Here is a 20,225-nt window from a genome sequence, read left to right as displayed (position 1 = left end):
TACCGGTGGGTCCTTCTCTCATAATTCCCATCCTCATAATGCCCCCCTGGACACACTCTGCATACGACTATATGCTGCAAGGATAGTTTACTTAAGTGGTCGGGATGACATGAAAGGAGGCCGCCTGGCCTTAGTTCTTGGAGGGACGCCAGAGCTGCATGTCTGCGGAGACCTTCTTCACCAGCGGAGCGATCTCCTTGAAGGATTTGTGGTCCTTGTCCCCCAGGAGATTGAATATCACACTCTCGGAAGTCGAGATGGTGCAGCCTATGTGGCGCAGGCGCTCCAAGGCCAAGTCCCGATCCTGATTGAGGCGCGAGGCACAGCAGTCGGCCACCAGCCAGACATCGATCTCTTCGTTCACCAGGTCAAAGGCCGTCTGCTCCACGCACACGTGGGTCTAAAAATGAGGTAAAGGTGTCCTTTGAACCAACTTTATAGGTAACCCATCATAAAGACCCACCTCCAGGCCAAAGAGCACCGCTGTCCTGGGCTTGCCCCCAAAGATATCAGTCATTTTCTTTCGCACAGGCTCCACCAGCATGGAAAACCTGGTCTTTGGCACATTCCCACAGGCATGTTTCACGTCCAACTCGCAAACGGTGCTGCCCAGCTTCTCGGGATACTGCTCGGTGACCACCAGGGGCACTTGGAAGACCTTGCCGGCTGCCAGCTGGAATGCGAGTCCATTAGAAGACGCCCATTATCCTGTCAATTCTAGCTGCCTCACCAGTTTTGCAGTGTTTTCGATGAGCGCACCCAGCAGCGGTATGGCCGGCTTGAACTTCTCCTGGACATCGCACAGCAGGAACAGGGTTTTCGAGGGCACCAGGCGGTAGAGCGCCGATCCGCCGACTCTGCTCATGATTGATTCCGGGTGTCAAAGCTGCGCAACTACGGAACTATGGAGTGTTTGAAGGGCAGACTCAACGCCTGCTCAGTTCGAATTTGGCGCTCGGCTGGCGCCCTCTGCCGCTTGGTGGCGGCAGCTGAAGTTCCCCACAGCTGTGCGGGGGTGAGTTTCGCTTTCGAAAACAGCTCTAGTTAGCTTTCGGATTTGTGGCCCAAGAAGAGAATGCCACACTGGCCGCAACTCGTAAATCAAAAATTATAAATAAATCGAGTTGCAAAAACGTGCGCGTGGCCGATGCGATAACAGCGATTCCCGTTTCCCGAGTTTCCGATCACCGTAAGCAGAGTCCCACTTGGTTTTCGGGCGTCCCTTGGGGTGGCTGCGCTCAGCCCCCGGCAACCACCAGTTGCCGCCCTCATGGGGCGATATGGAGCTGCCCCCACTGCATCCACTCCTCCCAGCGCATTCCATCGGCCGAGGCGGTTTGTTGGCACAGGACCAGCGGCACAGTCGCTGTCACGGTGCGGCCCAACTAATTGCAGGCGCATTAATTAGGGCCCCTCAAAATTGCCCAATAACCAGCGGCCGGCCGACAGATAAGCTGCACGATTAATTCCCAGTCGCCTTACACTTGTCATCAGGCGAATCAGGGGACCCCATAAAGGCGAAGTGTTTATCAGCCGGGGAGGCAGCGGCAGAGGCAGCGGAGGAAAAGCTGCGACAGCCGATCTTGTCAACTTGAATTAATCGTCGATCTAGCAGCCGATGCCTCCTCCGCCACGCCCCCTGCCAAGTACACTGTGGAAAATACTTTGCCCAAAAGAGGGAGAGAAACATAAACTCCAAAAAGCAAATTCCTAAAGAATTTGTTTTCCCACAATACTGAATTAGAGTTCCAGAATTTTAGTTGATCTCCGTTTCAATTTCAACTTTTATAGATCTCTATTTTTATAAGTTAAATCATTTTCCTCCAATTATTATTGGTTCAGAAGCAGACATAACACTTGATCTTTAGAACAGACAGTTGAAAAATTAACGTCAATATTATATTAATTTTGATTAGTTATTTCGCTGTAGAATTAATTTTGATAAATTCAAAAAATTCCTTTAACTTCATATTTAACTCTTATAATGTTAACAACTATATTTTTCCCGTGCACCGCCTGCTCTTCCGGCGTTCTCGGCGCTTTCGCTCGTGGCGCTCGTTTGTAAAAAAAACTCTTCCGACGCCCCAAACCAAGCTGCCTGTTCAGTTGCTCAGTGATCCATTGGCATTCGCCTCTCAGACGTCGCCAGAAAGCGTTGAAAGCTCCGGAACCGAAACTGAATTCGAGGCCCAGCGATCGCCTTTGATTAATAACTGATAAATTGCCAGCGATTCGCGGGCTGTGCTCCATTGGCAGCCGAAAGAGTGGGTTGTCCTGCACCTCCCGCCTGCCTTTTTGATGAATCACCTATTAATGAACGCTTCTCCTTCCAGTTACAGTACAAGACCGCAGAAGATGAGCCTGCAGTCGATCAAATACACGCGGGGCAGCCTGGAGATCCTGGACCAGCTGCTGCTGCCCGGCCAGTCCAAGTACCTGGTGGTGCGGGGCGTGGAGGATGGCTGGAAGGTCATCAACAAGATGCAGGTGAGCGGGCTGACCTCTCCCACCCATGCCACCCATGCCACCCTTAATAGCCCCCGTTCAGGTGCCGGGCAGTGCCATTAAATGCCATTAAAATTCTTATTGGTACATTTCTTAATCTGCGCCATGATCGCTCGCCTGTCGGCTGTCGGTTGTCGCTTGTCGTCTGTCCCTTGCCCGACTATAAATAACATAATTGAAATTAAAAATTCGGAAACGCTTGCCAAAAATAAACTACTCCTTGCGCGTCACTCGGCGATGGCTCTTACTGGGCTAATGCCCCCGCAAGGTGAAGGCGATGATGGCCCTTGGTGGCATACCACTTGACGTGGGAGCACGCACCTGGTCACGTGGAGCCCCGGAATTATACAATGTAAACTATTTACTCCGGCCTTTTGCATCGTCACCTGATAAGCCCAGATAGGCCAAGCTAATCTCCGTGCTCTGCTCTCTGGTTGCTAAGTAATGGGAATACAGCAGCCAAATTATTCCCCCAAGGCCCCTTTTCTGACACGACAACAAAATGACAATCTGCATTTTCTACATTTTTTCTGTTTACATCGTGCCTGTGTGTTTGGGGAACATTTAAGTATCTGAACCGATCAAGATGATTTGGTGAGGAGGTCTTAATTATATTAATAGGTCTTATAATTGTATTTCCCTGGTTTTAGGATTATATTCAAATTAAATGTGATACTTATACTAATTTTTCTCCTCAGGTTCGTGGTGCTCCCGCCATCGCCATCGTGGGCTGCCTCTCCCTGGCCGTGGAACTCAACCCGGAGGAGTTTGCCAGCAAGAAGTCGCTGCGCCAGGAGATCGAGGGCAAGCTGAACTACCTCGTCTCCTCCCGGCCCACGGCAGTCAACATGAAGATCGCCGCCGACGAGCTGATCAGCCTGGCCAACGACCTTTACAACGACGAGTCCGTTGACGTGGCCGAAATGAAGCAAAGGTAATAATACACCTTCAAATCCCTACCAAACCAAGCTCAACTCAGTTTCCTTACAGATTCCTGAGTGCCACCGAGGCCATGCTGAAGAAGGACATCGCCGACAACAGGGCCATTGGAGCACACGGCGCCAGGGCGATTCTGCAGGGCGTTGCAGAGGGAAGTGGAGCTCCGGCGGGATCCTCGGGATCCGTCCGTGTGCTCACCCACTGCAACACGGGCTCCTTGGCCACCGCCGGATACGGAACTGCACTGGGCGTGGTCCGGCAGCTGGCCGAGCTGGGAAAGCTGGGTGAGCACTGAATGGAGATATGCTAATCAACTGATTTGCATTAATGGCACTGCCCCATTCCAGAGCACGTTTACTGCACAGAGACCCGTCCATACAACCAGGGAGCACGCCTCACGGCCTACGAACTGGTCCACGAGAAATTCCCCGCCACCCTGGTTCTGGACAGCATGGTGGCTGCTCTGCTGCGGGCCAAGAACGTGGCTGCCGTGGTGGTGGGAGCAGATCGGGTGAGTAAATTATTGGCTGCTCCTCACAAGGTTTTACAATTGTGACTTTAGAAATCGAACCTGTTTGTAGAATACTGATTGCTCAACCTCGTGGGACATAAAAAATTCTTAGATTATTTTAAAATAGTTTTAATAATTGCAAACATTGCTATTTTAAAATCCCATTAAGCACATGCTAATGTTGTGTCTTCCCAACCAGGTGGCCTCCAACGGCGACACGGCGAACAAGATCGGCACCTACCAGATCGCCGTGGTGGCCAAGCACCATGGTGTGCCCTTCTACGTGGCCGCCCCGCTGACCTCCATTGACCTGGCGATTCCCGGCGGCGACCATATCATCATCGAGGAGCGCCCCGACCGCGAGATGACCCACGTCGGAGAGCACCGGATCGCTGCGCCGGGCATCAACTGCTGGAATCCCGCCTTCGATGTAACCCCCGCCGCCCTTATCACCGGCATCATCACGGAGCGCGGCGTCTTCAAGCCGACGGAACTGAAAGAGGCTATCTCCAAGCTGCAGTCGTAACGGGCGCGCAGGAATTGTTGTTTACGAATGCACTCCATACCCATAGTCCGAAAAACAGAAACAGAGACCGCTAAAAACGAGAGCACTCACGCGCGCTCGGAATAGGCACTTTGCCAGCTGAGCTTTGTATACAAACGTGTTCCCCTCCGCCACCCTCCCGCCTGTCAAGCAGATGTGGGTCGATCCGCAGGGAAGCACAACGCACAATATACCTCCTACATATGTAGCCCCATTCGCCAGTTGTTGCCCTATTGCGGCATTGTTTCCGCTGACTTTAAAACTGCTTGGGAGCCGGGTATGCTCCGCCAGAAGGTGCTGGATGAGCTATGGAATCGCTGACTTGGCTGGTGCTGCTCTTGGCGGGCCTGAGCCAGTGCTGGGCCAACAACAGTGGGCTGAACGTGCAGAACAACTACCGAAACATGATGGTCCGACTGGCTACCAACAAGGCCACCCTCGCCGGGATTCAGGTCCTCCGCGAGGGCCGCGTGGAGGTGAGCTTTGACTTTGGCGCCTCGTGGGGCACCATCTGCAGCACCACTTGGAGCATGCGGGAGGCGAATGTGGTGTGCCGGCAGCTGGGGCTAGGCTATGCCTCGAAGGCGGGCCAGGGCACGGAGCACGGGGACAGCCGGAAGCATCCGTGGGGCATGGTGGGCACCGTGTGCCGGGGCACCGAGCGCCGCCTGGCCGAGTGCATCCGAGAGTCCCACTATCCCAACCTCTGCAATGCCAGGAACCACAATGTCAGCACGGTGGCCTGCGTGAGCCACTCGGCTGATCTGGAGATCGGGCTGGCGGACATCGAAAGGACCGCCCGACTGGAGGCTGTGCCCATGACGAGGCTCACCTGCGCCATGGAGGAGCACTGCGTGTCCGCCGACGCATATGAGATAAGGAGAACGAACCCGAATGCCGCCAGGATCCTGTTGCGCTTCTCCGTGAAGGCTTCCAACGTGGGCACGGCGGACGTGAGTCCGTACGCCAACTACAAGGACTGGGTGTGGCACCAGTGCCACAGGCACTACCACAGCATGAACGTCTTTGCCACCTTCGATGTTTACGACCTCAAGTACCGGAAGGTGGCCCAGGGGCACAAGGCCTCCTTCTGCCTGATGGACACGGACTGCACGCCAGGAGTGCGCGCCAAGTACACCTGCGGCAACACTACTCAGGGTAAGCACAAATCATCTCGGAACTACACTTGGGGATTATTTTAACAAATCCTCCTTGCAGGCATCTCCGTGGGCTGTGCAGACACCTACACGGACGTACTGGACTGCCAGTGGGTGGATGTGACCCGCGTGCCCGTCAATCGGCGCTACATCCTAAGGGTGGCCCTCAATCCCGAGTACAAGCTGGGCGAGATTTCCTTCGAGAACAACGGAGCCGAGTGCCTGCTCGACTACACGGGCGTGCACCAAACGACCAAGGTTTATAACTGTCGCCGCAAGCCATTGTGGTTTAAGATATGATTTTCTCTGTATTTTAAGTTAGTTTTAGTGGGTGTGGTGTATAGGTTTAAAATAAATAAGTTAAAAGATATCTTCACTTCGGAAACAAATGCGTTTTCAATATTGGTCGGGAAAGCCTAAAAGTAGGCCGTGAATAAAATGCTGCATACTTTTGGGCTGTGATGTTTATTCCACACATTGCCTACATTTCGGAGCTCAAATATTATGGCATCCACCTACTCGAATTTCTGTTCGCCTGGTACCTGGTTAGAGAAAATCTAGCCAATTGAGGGACAACCGACCACAACCTGGCTCAACTTGGGATCAGAAAGTCCACATTTCGTGTCTCCTGATACCAGGCGAACAGAATCGGTAGCAGGTGGCTACAGGAAATTTGACATAACTCATATAACGGTACTTTTCCAAGGTGGCAGACCAGTGTTGGTGTGAGAGAGATGGACGGGGCGATCTTCACCCACACAAACATGGTTTCGGATCTGGCAGCGACCTACTGGGATTCCTGTTCGCCTGGTATTTGGTCTGGGCAGAACTGGCAAATCGACGGGGATTCCGACCACAACCTGGCTCAATTTTGCACCAGAAAAGCAACTTTCAGGATTTGGGATACCAGGCGAACAGAATCTGCAGCAAGAGGCTGCCGTTATTTTTAGTTTACTCATACAACTGTTCTTTTCCCAGATGGCTGCCAGCCGTTCACTAGAGATGGGCAACCATGCTGTGCCTTTGTGCGTGTCACGAGCTTTTCACGATCCGCAAAACTCGCGTTGCCAACCACCGACGGCCCAAAAGTATGCTACGAAATTCATAAATAAGAATACGTTACTTTTTAAATTTACGAACTTATAAAAACGGTTAGATCCCATTTTTAAGTGATTTCCCCCTAATTTCCGAACCACCCACCCACATCCCCGAAAGAAAACACTCGCCACGTGGTAGTTAAATACGTTTATTGTTTTGAATGTTCATCTCTTGACTCTGTGTTTGTGTTTTGCATTTGTATCATTATCATTTCGCTTACAGAATAGATTTATGTATGTATATCTGGTATTTACGATGCTCTATAAATATGCCTTTAGTTGCTAGAGATAAATATTTCGGCGCTTGCTCAGTTTGGTTTACTGTATGTAGTTGTGGTGCTGAATTGGATTCGGGCCTGCTGGCGTTTGCGGCTGCTGTTGCTCTGAACGCGGGTTGGTTGCTCGCTGTGTGCTGGTAGTAGTTGTTCAATCTATGCTTACAATTTACTAGTTGTGCCTAAATCAAGTGAATTGGAACTAAGACTCGCTGCCAGTGCCAACAAGTTCAATAATCATAATCAATTTCCATATTAACATAATAAATTCTCCAATTGGTTTCCTTTTGTTTTCGTGTTTTCTTTGTTGCTAATTACAAAATGCCTACGCTACGTTACACAAACTTAGACACTAGCTGACATCGATATCCCAACGAATTAGCGTTAGTTAGCATTGCCTGCTGTTAATTTATTGCATGACGAAACAAATATCAGTAATAACGTCCTCCCGCGGGCACCTGCGGCTATCGGGCCAACTTAAACTTAGGCAACAGAAAAGATACAAGAACAATATGAAGCTTAGCAAAGGTGTGCGGCAATAAAACTTAGGAGTCGTATAAATAATCATAGGCTTTAAAATTTACAATCTGTTAGGTTGTACGCTCGTATCGTATCTATGTATCTATGCATGTACAATATAGTAGTAGCATGTGTTAAGTATTTGTTAAAAATGCATTCAAGTTTTCGAGTATTCATGTCATTTTCTTAACTTACAAATGCTAACTAGAACGTCCGTCTTCCAACGCTGTCCCGTTGAGCACAAACTACTATACAAAATTACACATTACTCTGCTGGCGTTGCCTCTACTCTGCCGTCCACAAGGGCAGATCCTGCTCCTGCTCCTGCTCCTCCCGCTGTTGTCCTGCCTCCGGCGATGCGTGTCATAGATGATCAATTAGATATTGAATAGCGCTCGTATTTAAGTAACATTATTCTTGGGTGCTGTGACAAACTGACGGCCTTATAGTGAGTGGTATTCATGCTACCACGATTTCAATTAACGCTCTAATGTGTGCTCATGTGTGTTTTGTTTCTGTTTCGGTTCGGAGTCTTTTGGAAACATTTATAAATATATGCTGAGTGTGTGCTGTGGTCGAAATCATCTTGCAATTTCATTAGAAAATTTGTTGTAAAAATACATTTTCAAAAATGCTCCTTGCGCGTCAACTGAGGAAACCGATATCGGTTTTGGATTTTGTTTTGTAATTAGGTTGTGCTATGATGTTCTTCTGCTTTCGCTCCTGCTAAAGACCCCCGATCCGGGGAGTCTGAGCGCAATTTGGGCTATGTGTCCACGTCTACGTCAGGCGTCCGCTTAGAGGCGTCCTCGAGCGATCTATGCTATCAGCTTTCGACCGTCGTGGAGGACACGCTGTGACTAGTGGTAAGCAGATGCTCGGGAATGGGAATGGGCTGTGTGCGAGCCGGCTGCTTCTTCTGCAAAAGAAATCCAGAAATTAGAAACAAATCAGAATTAAGGAAAGTAATAAACCAACCTTCCGGCGGAAGGGGAAACAGCCCGCCTTGTCCGGTTCGGGCGCCGCGTTGATCTGCAAGTCCGGCGTGGGACACTCCTCGGGACCGAAGACATTCAGCTCCCGAAAGCACTCGGTCTCCATCATCTCGTTCTGCCAGGAAATGGACACGGAGCCCGTGTTGAATTTCGTGTAGAAATTCGTGTCGGATTCGTCGATATTGACGCCCTTCACCGTCGAGAACTGTTCAATATCGAGCACATCTTTGGCGTAAACGGCGTGCGGCTGCGGATGATGGAAAAGCGATTAGAGGCGACGTTCCGAGCAGGCATTTCCAATATCACAGCGGCAGCGGCAGCCGCATGTATGCAAATGAGTCAACTCACGTCTGGCACAAAGGGTGGCTCCAGCATGCCAGCCTCCAGGCGACGCCAATTGAGCTGGGTGGAGTGGAAGAAGGGGTGGGCCATCACATCCTGCCCGCCCATGCGTCCGTTGCGGCAGCCCAGGCGCTGCTTTATCGATTTAGCTAACAGCTGTTGGCACATTGATTTGGCTTCATCGTTGAACTTGCTTGAATACTTTTCGGGATCCTCCTGAAAGGGCAGCAGAGTATTAGCTTTAATCGGCCTACCGATGCCTACTGATGGCTGCGACCAACCGACCTTTACGCGCCTGTCCACCTCCTCGCGCTTGACCTTCTCCTTGCGCATCCGGAACGGCGCCTGCCCCTCGATCATCTCGTACAGCAGGCAGCCGAAGCTGAACCAGTCCGGCGAGAAGGCGTACTTCTCGTTGTCGATGACCTCGGGGGCCATGTACCCTAATGGGATAAACGGGGGGAAATAAAGGAGCTTAACTGGAGGCATTCAAGTCAATCCGCTTTGCGATTACTCACCCACTGTGCCCACCCGGCCGCGCACCATCTCGCCCTCCGGAATCTCGACGGCCAGTCCCAGGTCGGAGATGCGGACATGGCCGTGATCGTCCAGCAGGATGTTCTCCGGCTTGCAGTCCCGGTAGACGATGCCCTGCTTGTGCAGGTGCTGCAGGCCGCAGGCCACCTCGGCGGCGTAGAAGCGGGCGCGCTCCAGCTCGAATCCCGGGTCGCCGCCCATGTTGTAGATGTGGAATTTCAAATCGCCGCCTGCAAAAGAGAGCACGTTGATTGTCTTGCTCCAACAATGACAGGTCCTGAGAGCCCCATCGGCTGCCCACTGAACTGACTGACTTGCCCTGGCTTTTGTGCTCAAATTCAATTAGGCCGTCGATTGACGAACGGACAGACCTCGGCATTGTGCCAGCAGCCTGAATGCCAGGAATTTAATTAAAATTGCAAACTCAATCATCGCCGGGATTACACATGCATTTGTTATCATTTTAATGAATGCATGCAAATGCCGGACAGCCGATAATTGGCTGCGAAGGACACTGAGCACTGAGCTCTGGGCACCGGCTACATGGAGTGGATTCCAGCGAATGGGAAATCGAAAACGAAAACTAACAGGATTAACCGATAAAGAGTGCCAGCACTTAATTAACCCTAACTGGCCGGCCATCGACAGCCGTATTGAGATGCGGAGACACTGCGCTGGGTAACAGGATAACACCCACCATTCATTATGGTCAGCACCAGGCAGAGGGCGTCCTTCGTCTCGTACGCGTAGGCCAGATTGACCACGAACGGCGAGTTGATTTTCTGCAGTATCTGCTTCTCGATTAACACCATCGACTCGCCCTTGCGCTTCTTGATGCGTTTTTTCTCCAGCTTTTTGCACGCGTACATTTTCCCAGTGGCCCGCACCTGTGGAAGGCAGAAGGGAAAAGGACAGGGTGTGAAAACGAGGTCAGGTGGCCACAGGTGGCGATTTTCCTCTTGGCTTACCTGACAGGCGCACACCTCGCCGAAGCCGCCCTTGCCGAGCACCCGGTACATGCGAAACGTTTTATAGGTGATTGGCTGCGCCTCCAGCCACTTCCACTGCAGATATCTGGTTGGGAAAGGAAAAACACGGAAAAGTATTAACGGCTTTCCTTGGAATTTCCCTCTTTTCCAGTTGAAAGTGGTTGGCATGGAAATGATCTCCGTTTACGCCAATAATGTGCATTCTTACAAACTAAATGGAAAAATTGCTTTCAGAGGAACAAGCCCTTTGTGGAGCTATTTCCCTGAATGGCTATGAGACCCACCGGTGGAAGTACATGGAGCTCTCGAACTCCCGGAACGGCTCGCCGGCCAGGAACGCCTTTACCGCATTCACACACTGGGCAAAGATGTCCTTGCCGCCGCTGTTGAGTTTGTTACGCACTTGCGCAATGAGATCATCGTTGAGCACGTCCAGCACGAGTTCGTCGGGATAACCGCCCACATGGGGTCCGCCCTTTCCGCCGCCTTCTCCCCCGCCGCCACCGCCGCCGCCACCACCGCCCTTTTCCGCATCACCAAGGCCATCCAGGCCCTTGACGCCCTCGCCGCCGTCGTCGTCCTCCTGGTGGCCATTGCCGCTCCCGTTCCCGGTGGCGTCGTCGCCGTTGTGATTGCGCGTGTCCAGCTTCTTGTGATTGATGTCGTTGCTGTTGCTGTTGTTGATGTTGTTGCAGTTGTTGGCGGTGGTATTGTTGCAGTGTTCAGTCTCAGCAGTTTCAGTTGGATTGGCATTGCTGCTGTTGAGCAGCAGCTCCTCCTGCGTCTCGGCGTCCAGGGCGTCGCCACCGCTGCCGTTGCGCAGCTCCAGCTGGGCCTCGATGTCCAGGAAGCGCCGGCCGATGTCATGGCCAATGAAAATGCGGTTCGAGATGTACTCGATCTCGTATCTGTTGGCACAAAACGGAAAGTAAGGAGTTAGCCAGTGAGTTTGCACCCTGCATCACTTATTCATCACTTACTTGACCACCTCATCCAGGAAGGTGATGTAGCGAAAGTAGACGGGCCGCTTGTTCTCGCAGAACAGGCGGAAGAGCTCACGACCAATGGGTTGCTGATCTATCACGTAGCCATAGCTTATGTCTGTGGAATACAGATACAGTGAGTACAGAGTACAGAGTGCGCGCGGGCACACCCCTGAACCTCACCTAATTTGTCTTTCAGGTTGATGCATTGCGATATGTGTGGGAACTGCAATATTTTGCGCCATTTTTTGCTCTTTCCCTTGTTGCTGTCGGAACCACCTGAAAAGACGGAGAACAGCATTGAGTCAGCAAACATTTATGATGAGCAAATAAAGGCTGGGGATTTAATGGTTCAATCGGAAGCCGCAACACTCAATTGGCATTTTGCGAGTAACAATTCGAACTGCATTTCTAATTCCCATCTCCGGAGCAAACACTCTGATTTGCCAGCCACTCGAGTGCAAAGGTAAAGTGAGCGCTTGCCTTTACTTGGGTATAAAACGGGGGGCTGTGGACGTGATTGCCCTGATTGCTACTCCGCATCCCATACCCAAAGCAAGCCCCAACCCATCGTCAAGCTGTCCTCCTTCTGTCTGGTCTGGCTTAACGTCGTGCCGGCAATTCTGTTTTATTTGCACTAGCATCGAGCCATAAAAACAATATTTCCAATGCGAAATGCATAAAATGCATCCACATAAACAAGGCAAATAAACCGCATTGAGTGCACTCGCTGTTCTCGTCCGTTGATTCGTGACTCGTGACACTCGGGATGAATCAGTTTATGAGGCGAGAGATCTCTCGGACCCCATCTAGTGGCTGTGCGGTTCATACCCCTAATTCCGTCGCCGAATTCAAGTCGGCAATCAGCCCGGCCCGTCTCATTTGTTGTGCACAGATGACCACACAAAGGCCTCATTACCCCGAATAAATCACTATATCAGACGTTTCTCTCAGTGCCCGGCAGTCGATAATGGAGGGGCCATAAAATCTAACAAGAAAATTAAGTGGAGGGCCGGGCATCTGGCGAGGAGTGGAGTCCGGTGAGAGGGCATAAATGTCAGAAGCAGTCAAAATCAAGTGCAAAACGCAGGCGAGTTGGCAACAATGTTCGAGCGGAAGCGGAAGAGCGGGTGGAACGGCAAGCCGCTCGAGGAAAATGGGTTAACATGCCCGGCCCTACAGTCGGGTTCAAGGAAATAGTTTAACCTGTTCTGTGGGTCAACTATAATCCTCTTACAACATCTATGAATCAACTAGGGTTTAATACTAAATTTAATGGGATTTGCAAAGATATTTCAAGGAAATAGCTGGTAAAACCACAGGCAAAACTATAGAAACACCCTCTGATGTGCCCTGAAATGTATGCTATGTGTTGCTCAAAGGAGCAACCGCCATTTACTACAAAGTAGGCGTGTTCCTGGCGTAAAGCAACCTTGTAATTTGGCCTGCTTCGGTTGCCGCAGGCACTCGCACTCGTTCTGAGGGGCTTCGAACGCCGAACGGCAAGTGCACGCCCAGATACAGATACATAGACTCGTCTGGCCACGGCGCATTAGCCACTTATTTATGTGGCCAACTGGCAGCTTTTCAGTCTGCTGCCGAAAGTTTAGCCCGGCTTAAAGTTCCGCCGCCGCAGACCTCGCAGTGCGTGAGCATTTAATTTAGTCTCAGTGCAATTATGCAAAAATAAACTCGCAAACTTTGAAGGACAGCGCCGCGGCAGCAGTCGTAATTTCCACAGGGCGGCGGGAGCCACCTGCAGGGGGCTGAGGCTGCTCTGCGCTCAGTTAAATGAAATTACCGGCGGAAAGTTTAGGAAAAGGAAAAGTTAACCCGGAGCTGGAGAGTGGCACTGCCGGGCTTACCGAAGTTCGCCCAAGTAACAATTAGCTGACAGGCCCGGGCACTGAGGCAAATATGAAGTGTGTGGGCCAAGGGATTATGGGATTATAATGCCAGCCCCGATATATTCAGTTTGCTAAATTCAAAGTCGCTTCGGGCTGGAGTGAGACTGGAAGGCTACTTCGCAATAAACTCCGCATCATTAGAGCTCTTTAAAAACGAACTTTCTGGGCTGGCCTTCTCCTCGTCTCCCGGTCGCCGAAAAGTTTTCTAAAGTTCTGCAATTATTTGGCGAGGCGTAAAAACAGAAACAACGCCGCATTTCAATGAATTACGAAACTTGTGCCAGGACGAGCGAAAAGTCAGGAGAACATTTCAAAACAAATAAATCGCATTATGTGAGGGCCTCTCCCTTCAGCTCAGTTCGCCTCGCCGAGTTGCCTCATGTGGATGTGCCAAGAAAAACAAAAGTAATCGAAGGTGGCAGGAGGGGCGGGAAAGTGCTATAAAAACTTATTAATGAAGCCATCGCAAGGCTAATTTGCGGTTGATGGCTTTTCTAATTAAAACCAATCAATAAGAAAAATAGCGTCCCATCTCGGCTGGGGCTCCCGTACTTCACCCTTGCCGCAGTCAAGCGGTTGCAAATGCAATTTGTCAGCCGGAGCGACTGACAACTGCACTGGCCGCAGGGTTGCCGGCTAATTGAGCGCCCGACGCAAAAACCCAGTACACGGATGCAGGGACGAGGATAAGGAGTCATCTCTGGAGAACCTTCTTATTTACGACTCAACAAGTTGACACTGGATTACGAAGGGCCATTCCACATCTCGCAGTCGCAGTCCGGCGGGAAGCAAAAGCATTACAATTTACATTAAACGCTCTCTGATTTATCGATTCGCATTAAAAGTTTTTCGGTCGCAAACTTTTATGGACCTCGGAAAACCCTGCGACATCCTTATGATCAGTTTTCCCGCTGGCCGCCAAGAAGTATGTGACACAATTTATAAGTGTCAAGTTGTCTCCGCTCTTTCGTTTTGGTGTAATTTGATGTAATTTTTCACTGGCCGGGGAAAACCAGGAGGCGGCCACCGACTGTTAGCCGCAATTATTTATGGCCGCTCTCCGTTTCGGCCAAGTCGCCCAGTCGGGCTCCAAGGTTAAGTGCGTGCTAATAAGCTCACGGCCAAGGCCCTCGGGGAGCCATCGCGGAGGGCTTTCGATCGACAGGGGAAATCTATTGGGAGGCGCTGAAACCCAAGCTATGGCCTAGGGAATCGACGGGGAAAGGCGAACCTTGGAAATATTAAAGGTCTGTAAGTTATGCAAGCAACAAAAAATGGAGGGGAAAGGTCCAAGCAGTATAAAACTTGCCCTCAAACTGAAGTAATCAAGGCTACACCATCGAAAACATTTATTCGGGAGGGAAGGGAAAACTAGATAGATACAAATACCTAAGGCAAATCACAAACTGTTATCAATCACGGATGTTATTAAGTGAATTATATCAAAACTTTGTGAAATAATCTATTGCAAAGCAGAAATAGAACAAGTATACTACTCCAACATAAATGTAAACCCTTGTTTTATATTTTTCCAAGAATTTTTATCTGCTAAAAACATGTGTGCGAACATTCCGGGCCATGATAAATCAGAAAGGCCTCATGTACGGATAATCCTGCTGCTCATCCCCACTTAACCCCCCATTTGTCTCCTTTTTGCGCTGTCTGGGCTTGGATTGTTTCAAGTTCAGCCTCACTGCGGGCTCAAAAAAGCCGGGGCAGCACACAAAACATGTATTAAACCAGCGGACAAAGTGTTCAACAGCAGTTTTTACACATCGCTAATGCAAAACAAACAGACAAAGCGGCGTGGCAATAACAACGCCGGACGAATCGGGGAGCGTTATGCCGCCGATTTACCTACAGCGAAGCGCACATTAAATTAATTATTACTGTTAAAAAACCATAAAAATACAAAATAACAATAAAAAGCCGTAAAAGTTGCGCCGCCGGCAATCGAAAAAGTTGATTGGCAGTCGTCCCTTCCGCCCCCGAGCCGCCAAGCCCCCAGCCACCTACCCATCGAGGGTGGTGGGCGGTGGCCACCCAGGAGGTGGGCCGAAAGAGCGGGGGAAATAAAAGCAGACGCTGCCACATGAAATGCATGTAAATGGGCCTTTGATTGGCAAAGGCTTTTAATTGCGGGTTGCAGTCCCAGGACCGCCGGCAGAACGCAGAACGCAGAATGCCGAATGCGATATGGAATGCGCACTGTGCGGCGCCCACACCCCAAGGTCGAAGGTCAGGCGGAAAGCCACGCACGGAATGCACAAAATGGCACTTTGCTCACCCGCAGCCGGCTAATTAAATGCGTGATGAAATAATTACACCAGCTGCACCTGCACGCGGCTGGAAGTCGATCTCAAAAGACAAAACAGCCGAATTCAGGGCAATTAGTGGGGAGACTGGCGATTAAGTACCAAATCCAGAAATTTCCGATATAGGAAGCGGGGTGTGGTAAATTAATTAGTTCTAGCCCATTAAGGTGTAGAACAAATTAAGGAAAAAAGGTGAAATGTAAAGGTTACAATGTAACTCAGAATGAACTATCTGGTTTAAATTTCCGATTTTATTTTACTTTTCTCTCTGCCCCTCACTTACTGATTCGCTCGCAGCTGAAAAGTCGAAACACCCATCGAGAAACTCAAATATTTTCATTAAAATTCCCAGCACACGCGAGTGAAACGAAATTGTGGCTATACAAATCGCATCATCGGGAGCCTCACTCGCGGGGAGATGAGGAGAATCACTCTTTTTGATTTCGAGTGCCTTTCCAGCTGCTGGGCAATAGTTAAATTAGTCTGGCCGGCCATAAAACAACGGGAGACGCTATGAAGAATTTTATTGCCGGCATTATTAATTTGTTTTATTTCGGAGTGGTCCTGGCCATCAACTGGAGACCTGGGACACGCAGTCTGCTCTCCGGATCTTCAGACTTTCGGCTTCATTTGCTCCTCGGCAGACACGAAAATTGGCGCCTTTTGCGACTGTTTTTTAATGGCCCCGTCGGAGGGGCAGAAACAGTTAAGTTGCCGGGCCAAACTATGAGGGAAAGTTGATTCATTGGCGCCGTCATTAGACCCCCTTAGGTCCCCGAGGAGCCGCTGCAAATGACCCGAGAAATGCTTCTGAGCCGGGCTGGTAATTTCGGCTCTTTTAGGGCCAAACTTGGGTGAGGAGCCTCCGTGTCCTTTGATGTCCTCTGCACGTTCTGCCCGTCATAAGCGACGTTCCAGAAAAACGAAAGGGAAAAATGGAAAATGTCAAACGGGCAGGTTGTGATTCACATATGTATGAGCCTTAATTTATTCATTCAAATACAAAGTGGCCGGGAAGTGCTGTGGGGCCACCTTTGAGCTCCGCTCTCGGCTTCGCAGCGACTCGACTGCGACTCTCCTACCTGGCCAATAAATGGGCATAAACCGCTCCGCTCCTCCGGGTTATATGACGCACATGACGTCGTAAAACGCACAATAAACGAAACGTAAACATGGCCGAGGAAGCGTGCTTAAGCACCACACTGCGTATGCGTAATGGCACCCGGGTGAGCCGAGGGCTACCTGAGGACGTCCAGAGACAATGGCCGGGGCCATCTGACCGGGGGTCCTGGGAGGCGGCACACGGGACACGGGACACGGGACACGGGACAGTGGACCTAATGGCCAATATAAAAACTGATAAGGCTCCGTGTCGCTTCTCCTTTTAATTAAAGCCCGAATGGCAGCGAGTGCAGCCTGCAGAAGTGCAAATATTGGCACAGCCGACTTGACATGGCCGGCTGAGGCTGAAAGCTGGTAAATAGTTTGTGCAACCGCCGCGGGACAAAGGCCCGAAAAGCATTGGGCAAACATCAACAAGGACGCCCCTCGCCTCCACCTCTCCACCTGCAACAAGAACACTGCGGTTTGGCTTTGTTTCAGCCGGAAAACACATCATCCCGGCTGCCAGTCAGGCGCAGTGCGCCAGACCTTACATCAAAATTTATATTTTACATTTCTCCTCGTTTTTCGCCTCTGGAACGAACTTGCGAAATGGATTTTTGCAAATAGAGAGCCAACTACGTGACGTCGGCCGTAAATAAATGATGTTGCCGCTTTTGTGGCAGCGGATGCGGGTGGTGACTTCAAAAATCAAATGAAATTGAAATGTTTTCGGAATTCTGGCACAAATGCTGCAGGGGAAACAATGCGGATTGGGAATAGAATGCGAAATTCCGCCCAGCAGAGACCGTAGCCCGTCGTTTAGTTAATTAAATTGCCACCTGGCCTGCTTGATTCCATGCTTTTCCACTTAGATTTTCCCTTATTAGTTGTGAAAAAGTTATTTTCCCGGCCATTTTCCTCACTCATTATGGCTTCCTTCGCCTTCTCGCCTTCCCCGTGGCCACACAAAGCAGCGGAAAAGTGTACAACTACTCGAAAGTTTTTTAATTTATTAAATTAGTATTATGAGCGCGGTTCATTTCGCGCCGAACCCTTTGAATGCTCCCGCCCACCCCGAGTCCCGCCCCGTTTCACTTAGCCACTCGAGTGCCATAGTTTGCACTCTCCACCGCATAATACATAATGCCTGGCCTGTGTATCCCCGCTGCCGCGTCCAAGTGCATTTCTCGTTATAATAATTCGCTGTCGCCGACGTTGTTGCTGCCATAAAAATTGCACAAGCAGGGAGGAAAACTAAAACTAAAAAAGGAAAACTCGTATCCTACTCAAGGAAATTGTCGCTGCATGTTTGAGTGGGCGAGTGGGTTGTTGTGGGGCGGCTGCCCCTCGGACTTCTATATACCCGCACATAAGTCGGGCCCTGTACATGCAGTGGGTGGTGGGCGGTGGTGTGCTATACCCACTCTCCCTATATACATTTATATATGTGGCAGCATCAGCCAAGCAGTAAACTCAAGCGCTGAAGGCTGAAGCTCCTGGCTGTGGTTGCTTTTGCCGCTCCTGTGACATTGTGTTTGAAAATATATTTCATGCCGGCTTTCCCCATTTTCCCAGCTTCCCCCTCTCCCCCTGGCCCACCCAAGCTGTGCAAATTTCCATTTGCCAAGGAGGGCTGCTTGAATTCTCGTTTCTTGCGCAAATTGCCCAGCAATTATAATTATTGTTTTCAGCATTACACAATTATTCAACTGGCTTCGTTTGTGGCTATTAAAAGTTGCCAATTAAACCCACAACCGACTGCACAGCAAGCATTTCAATTTCCTTTTAACTTCTGCGAAATAGTAACAATACTTTTGCCCACTCAGGTGTGCGCCGACATTTTTAGTCGTTAGGAGAAAAAATACTGGCCAATATCTTAGCAGCCAAATGCAAAGGAGAGCAGACTGACAAAACTTTACTCTGCATAGAAATTTACAAGTCTAACTATTTAGTATAGGGAAAACTTCAGCTGGCAACTTTCAGATGTAATGGGTTTAGGGAAACTTCGGGGAAATGTCAGCTGAGGTTAATTGGATAAAACGGAAACAAACTAAGAAATAAAGAAACGGAATGATTAATTTAAAAGTCGATTAAATTTATCTTTAACTGTTGTATTAAATAATATATACTATCTTCATTTCAGAAATCATCTTTTATAGTTTTCAGTTTCTGAAAAATGTATTTTATTAAATAGCAAGACTTTCTTTGGCCTTCTAACTCTTTTGTGTGTCCAACGCTTCCTTCCCCTGCTTTTCTCGCTTGAAAGTGTCCTTTCCATCTCCCTTTTGACTGCGGAAACGGAAATTATGGCCAACGCTCCCGTCTCGTTTGGTTTTGGGCCCTTTGGCCCTTTGCTTTTGCGTTGTTAAATGTTTTTTAAACACTTTTGCGTCGGCAATCAGCTGAAGAATGCAGTTTGTTGGGCGGAACTCTGGGTCTGTTGATTTTGCCCGGGCTAATATTGATTTTCGGTTAAATTAGTTTATCTAGGAAAATTGGACCGATGCCAGGACGGTCGTAATTACTCGGAGCCGACCTTTATGCTCCCCCGGCCGAGGGCAATTGGCCAGCAAATTGTATTAACCTTGTCGGGCACGCACACAAAAAGAGCAGCCCATATGTGGCATAGTACATATTACCGCCAAAGTAGTGATAATAATAATAAAAACATGCATCAGGCCTGTGACAATGTCTCTTTGGCATCTGCTCGTCGGCCATAATGAAGTGGGCGCAAGACAGGCCGAAATTAGTGGAGCAGCCGAGCAAATCCCGCTCATAAATAAATACAGCCCCGGGTTACGACCTCATGATGTTGTAATAAGCGCAATAAACATTTGGCCCAACAAAGGCCCCGTTTCGGCTCGTTAAATTCCCATGAAAGAGCGCGCAAATGAAAAATGTGAAAACAATAAAAATCAATAAAACGTATTCAATTTCGCTTTCCACTTTTCCATTTTTTCCACCTCTCATTTGATTAATCATGCGCCGCGTGTGCCGCAGCCGAGCTCATTACCATTGGGTCGTTTCAATGGTTAAATGACAATTTTGGTGGACAGCCGGCGGCCTTAAACTCCGACAAGTGTTGCCAAGGACTTTGACCTTCTGCCGAGCGGAGGAGCGGAAGGAGGACACGTGGATTCGAGAGACGGTGACTTCAAGGACGAGGAACACATCAAAGGCTGCTGTCGCCGCCTCTTGAAAGGTCCTCAAGATGGAGACCCCAGCGCGGGTCCTCCTCTGCCGTGCTGAAATTTGAGTTGCTCGTCCTGCTGATAATTAAATAAAATAAAACCGAGCTGAGTAAAAGCCTGCCAAAAAGGAATTTGTAATGCAAATGCTTTCACTTTCACACTCTGAAAAACAGAGGTGTCCCAAAGGGGCTCGAAAAAGCCGCAGGTGCGAAATGGGCTTACTTTTTATTTCAAGAACGTTTACTCTTAAACCAGCATTCTCCGTTTGAGAACATTTTTGGGTGGAATCAAGTATGAAATGTCTCGAACCAACCT

The 20,225-nt window shown here is 49.7% G+C and overlaps 4 protein-coding genes across 5 annotated transcripts in view; 2 read left to right on the top strand and 2 right to left on the bottom strand.

Moving 5' to 3' along the window:
- Nucleotides 1-68: 68 nt before the first annotated feature.
- LOC108025164 (isochorismatase domain-containing protein 1) lies at nt 69-922 on the bottom strand. Its single transcript, XM_017095441.3, has 3 exons — nt 731-922; nt 464-673; nt 69-400 (listed from the first exon to the last, which is right to left on the bottom strand). Exons 1-3 carry the CDS (start codon nt 863-865, stop codon nt 131-133), a joined length of 615 nt encoding a protein of 204 aa, XP_016950930.1. The 5' UTR covers nt 866-922; the 3' UTR covers nt 69-130.
- Nucleotides 923-1,046: 124 nt separating this feature from the next.
- LOC108025466 (methylthioribose-1-phosphate isomerase) lies at nt 1,047-4,713 on the top strand. 2 transcript variants are annotated; one of them, XM_017095969.3, is made up of 6 exons: nt 1,047-1,189; nt 2,334-2,487; nt 3,204-3,439; nt 3,496-3,728; nt 3,792-3,955; nt 4,155-4,713. In XM_017095969.3, exons 2-6 carry the CDS (start codon nt 2,356-2,358, stop codon nt 4,479-4,481), a joined length of 1,092 nt encoding a protein of 363 aa, XP_016951458.1. In that variant the 5' UTR covers nt 1,047-1,189; nt 2,334-2,355; the 3' UTR covers nt 4,482-4,713. The 2 variants fall into 2 exon arrangements, with proteins under 2 accessions (XP_016951458.1, XP_016951459.1); XM_017095970.3 differs by lacking the exon at nt 1,047-1,189 and adding an exon at nt 2,110-2,264.
- Nucleotides 4,714-4,777: 64 nt separating this feature from the next.
- Nucleotides 4,778-6,035, top strand: LOC108025467 (lysyl oxidase homolog 2A). Its single transcript, XM_017095971.3, has 2 exons — nt 4,778-5,657; nt 5,718-6,035. The coding sequence occupies exons 1-2, from the start codon at nt 4,808-4,810 to the stop codon at nt 5,954-5,956; spliced, it is 1,089 nt and encodes a 362-aa protein (XP_016951460.1). The 5' UTR covers nt 4,778-4,807; the 3' UTR covers nt 5,957-6,035.
- Nucleotides 6,036-6,886: 851 nt separating this feature from the next.
- Nucleotides 6,887-20,225, bottom strand: part of LOC108025266 (G protein-coupled receptor kinase 2) — a 49,843-nt gene continuing 36,504 nt past the window's right edge. The window contains exons 3-12 of the mRNA XM_017095627.3: nt 11,577-11,672; nt 11,391-11,511; nt 10,695-11,318; nt 10,390-10,495; nt 10,119-10,308; nt 9,403-9,651; nt 9,170-9,327; nt 8,891-9,100; nt 8,526-8,789; nt 6,887-8,466 (exon numbers count right to left, since the gene is read on the bottom strand). Of these exons, the coding sequence (XP_016951116.1) occupies nt 8,374-8,466; nt 8,526-8,789; nt 8,891-9,100; nt 9,170-9,327; nt 9,403-9,651; nt 10,119-10,308; nt 10,390-10,495; nt 10,695-11,318; nt 11,391-11,511; nt 11,577-11,672 (2,111 nt within the window). The 3' untranslated portion in view covers nt 6,887-8,373. The remainder of the gene's footprint in view (nt 8,467-8,525; nt 8,790-8,890; nt 9,101-9,169; nt 9,328-9,402; nt 9,652-10,118; nt 10,309-10,389; nt 10,496-10,694; nt 11,319-11,390; nt 11,512-11,576; nt 11,673-20,225) is intronic.

The sequence above is a fragment of the Drosophila biarmipes genome, chromosome 3R, assembly GCF_025231255.1.
Source record: "Drosophila biarmipes strain raj3 chromosome 3R, RU_DBia_V1.1, whole genome shotgun sequence".
In the NCBI taxonomy this organism is placed as follows: domain Eukaryota; kingdom Metazoa; phylum Arthropoda; class Insecta; order Diptera; family Drosophilidae; genus Drosophila; species Drosophila biarmipes.
Note: the sequence above shows the minus strand (reverse complement) of the source record. Positions and strands in the feature narration are given on the sequence as shown.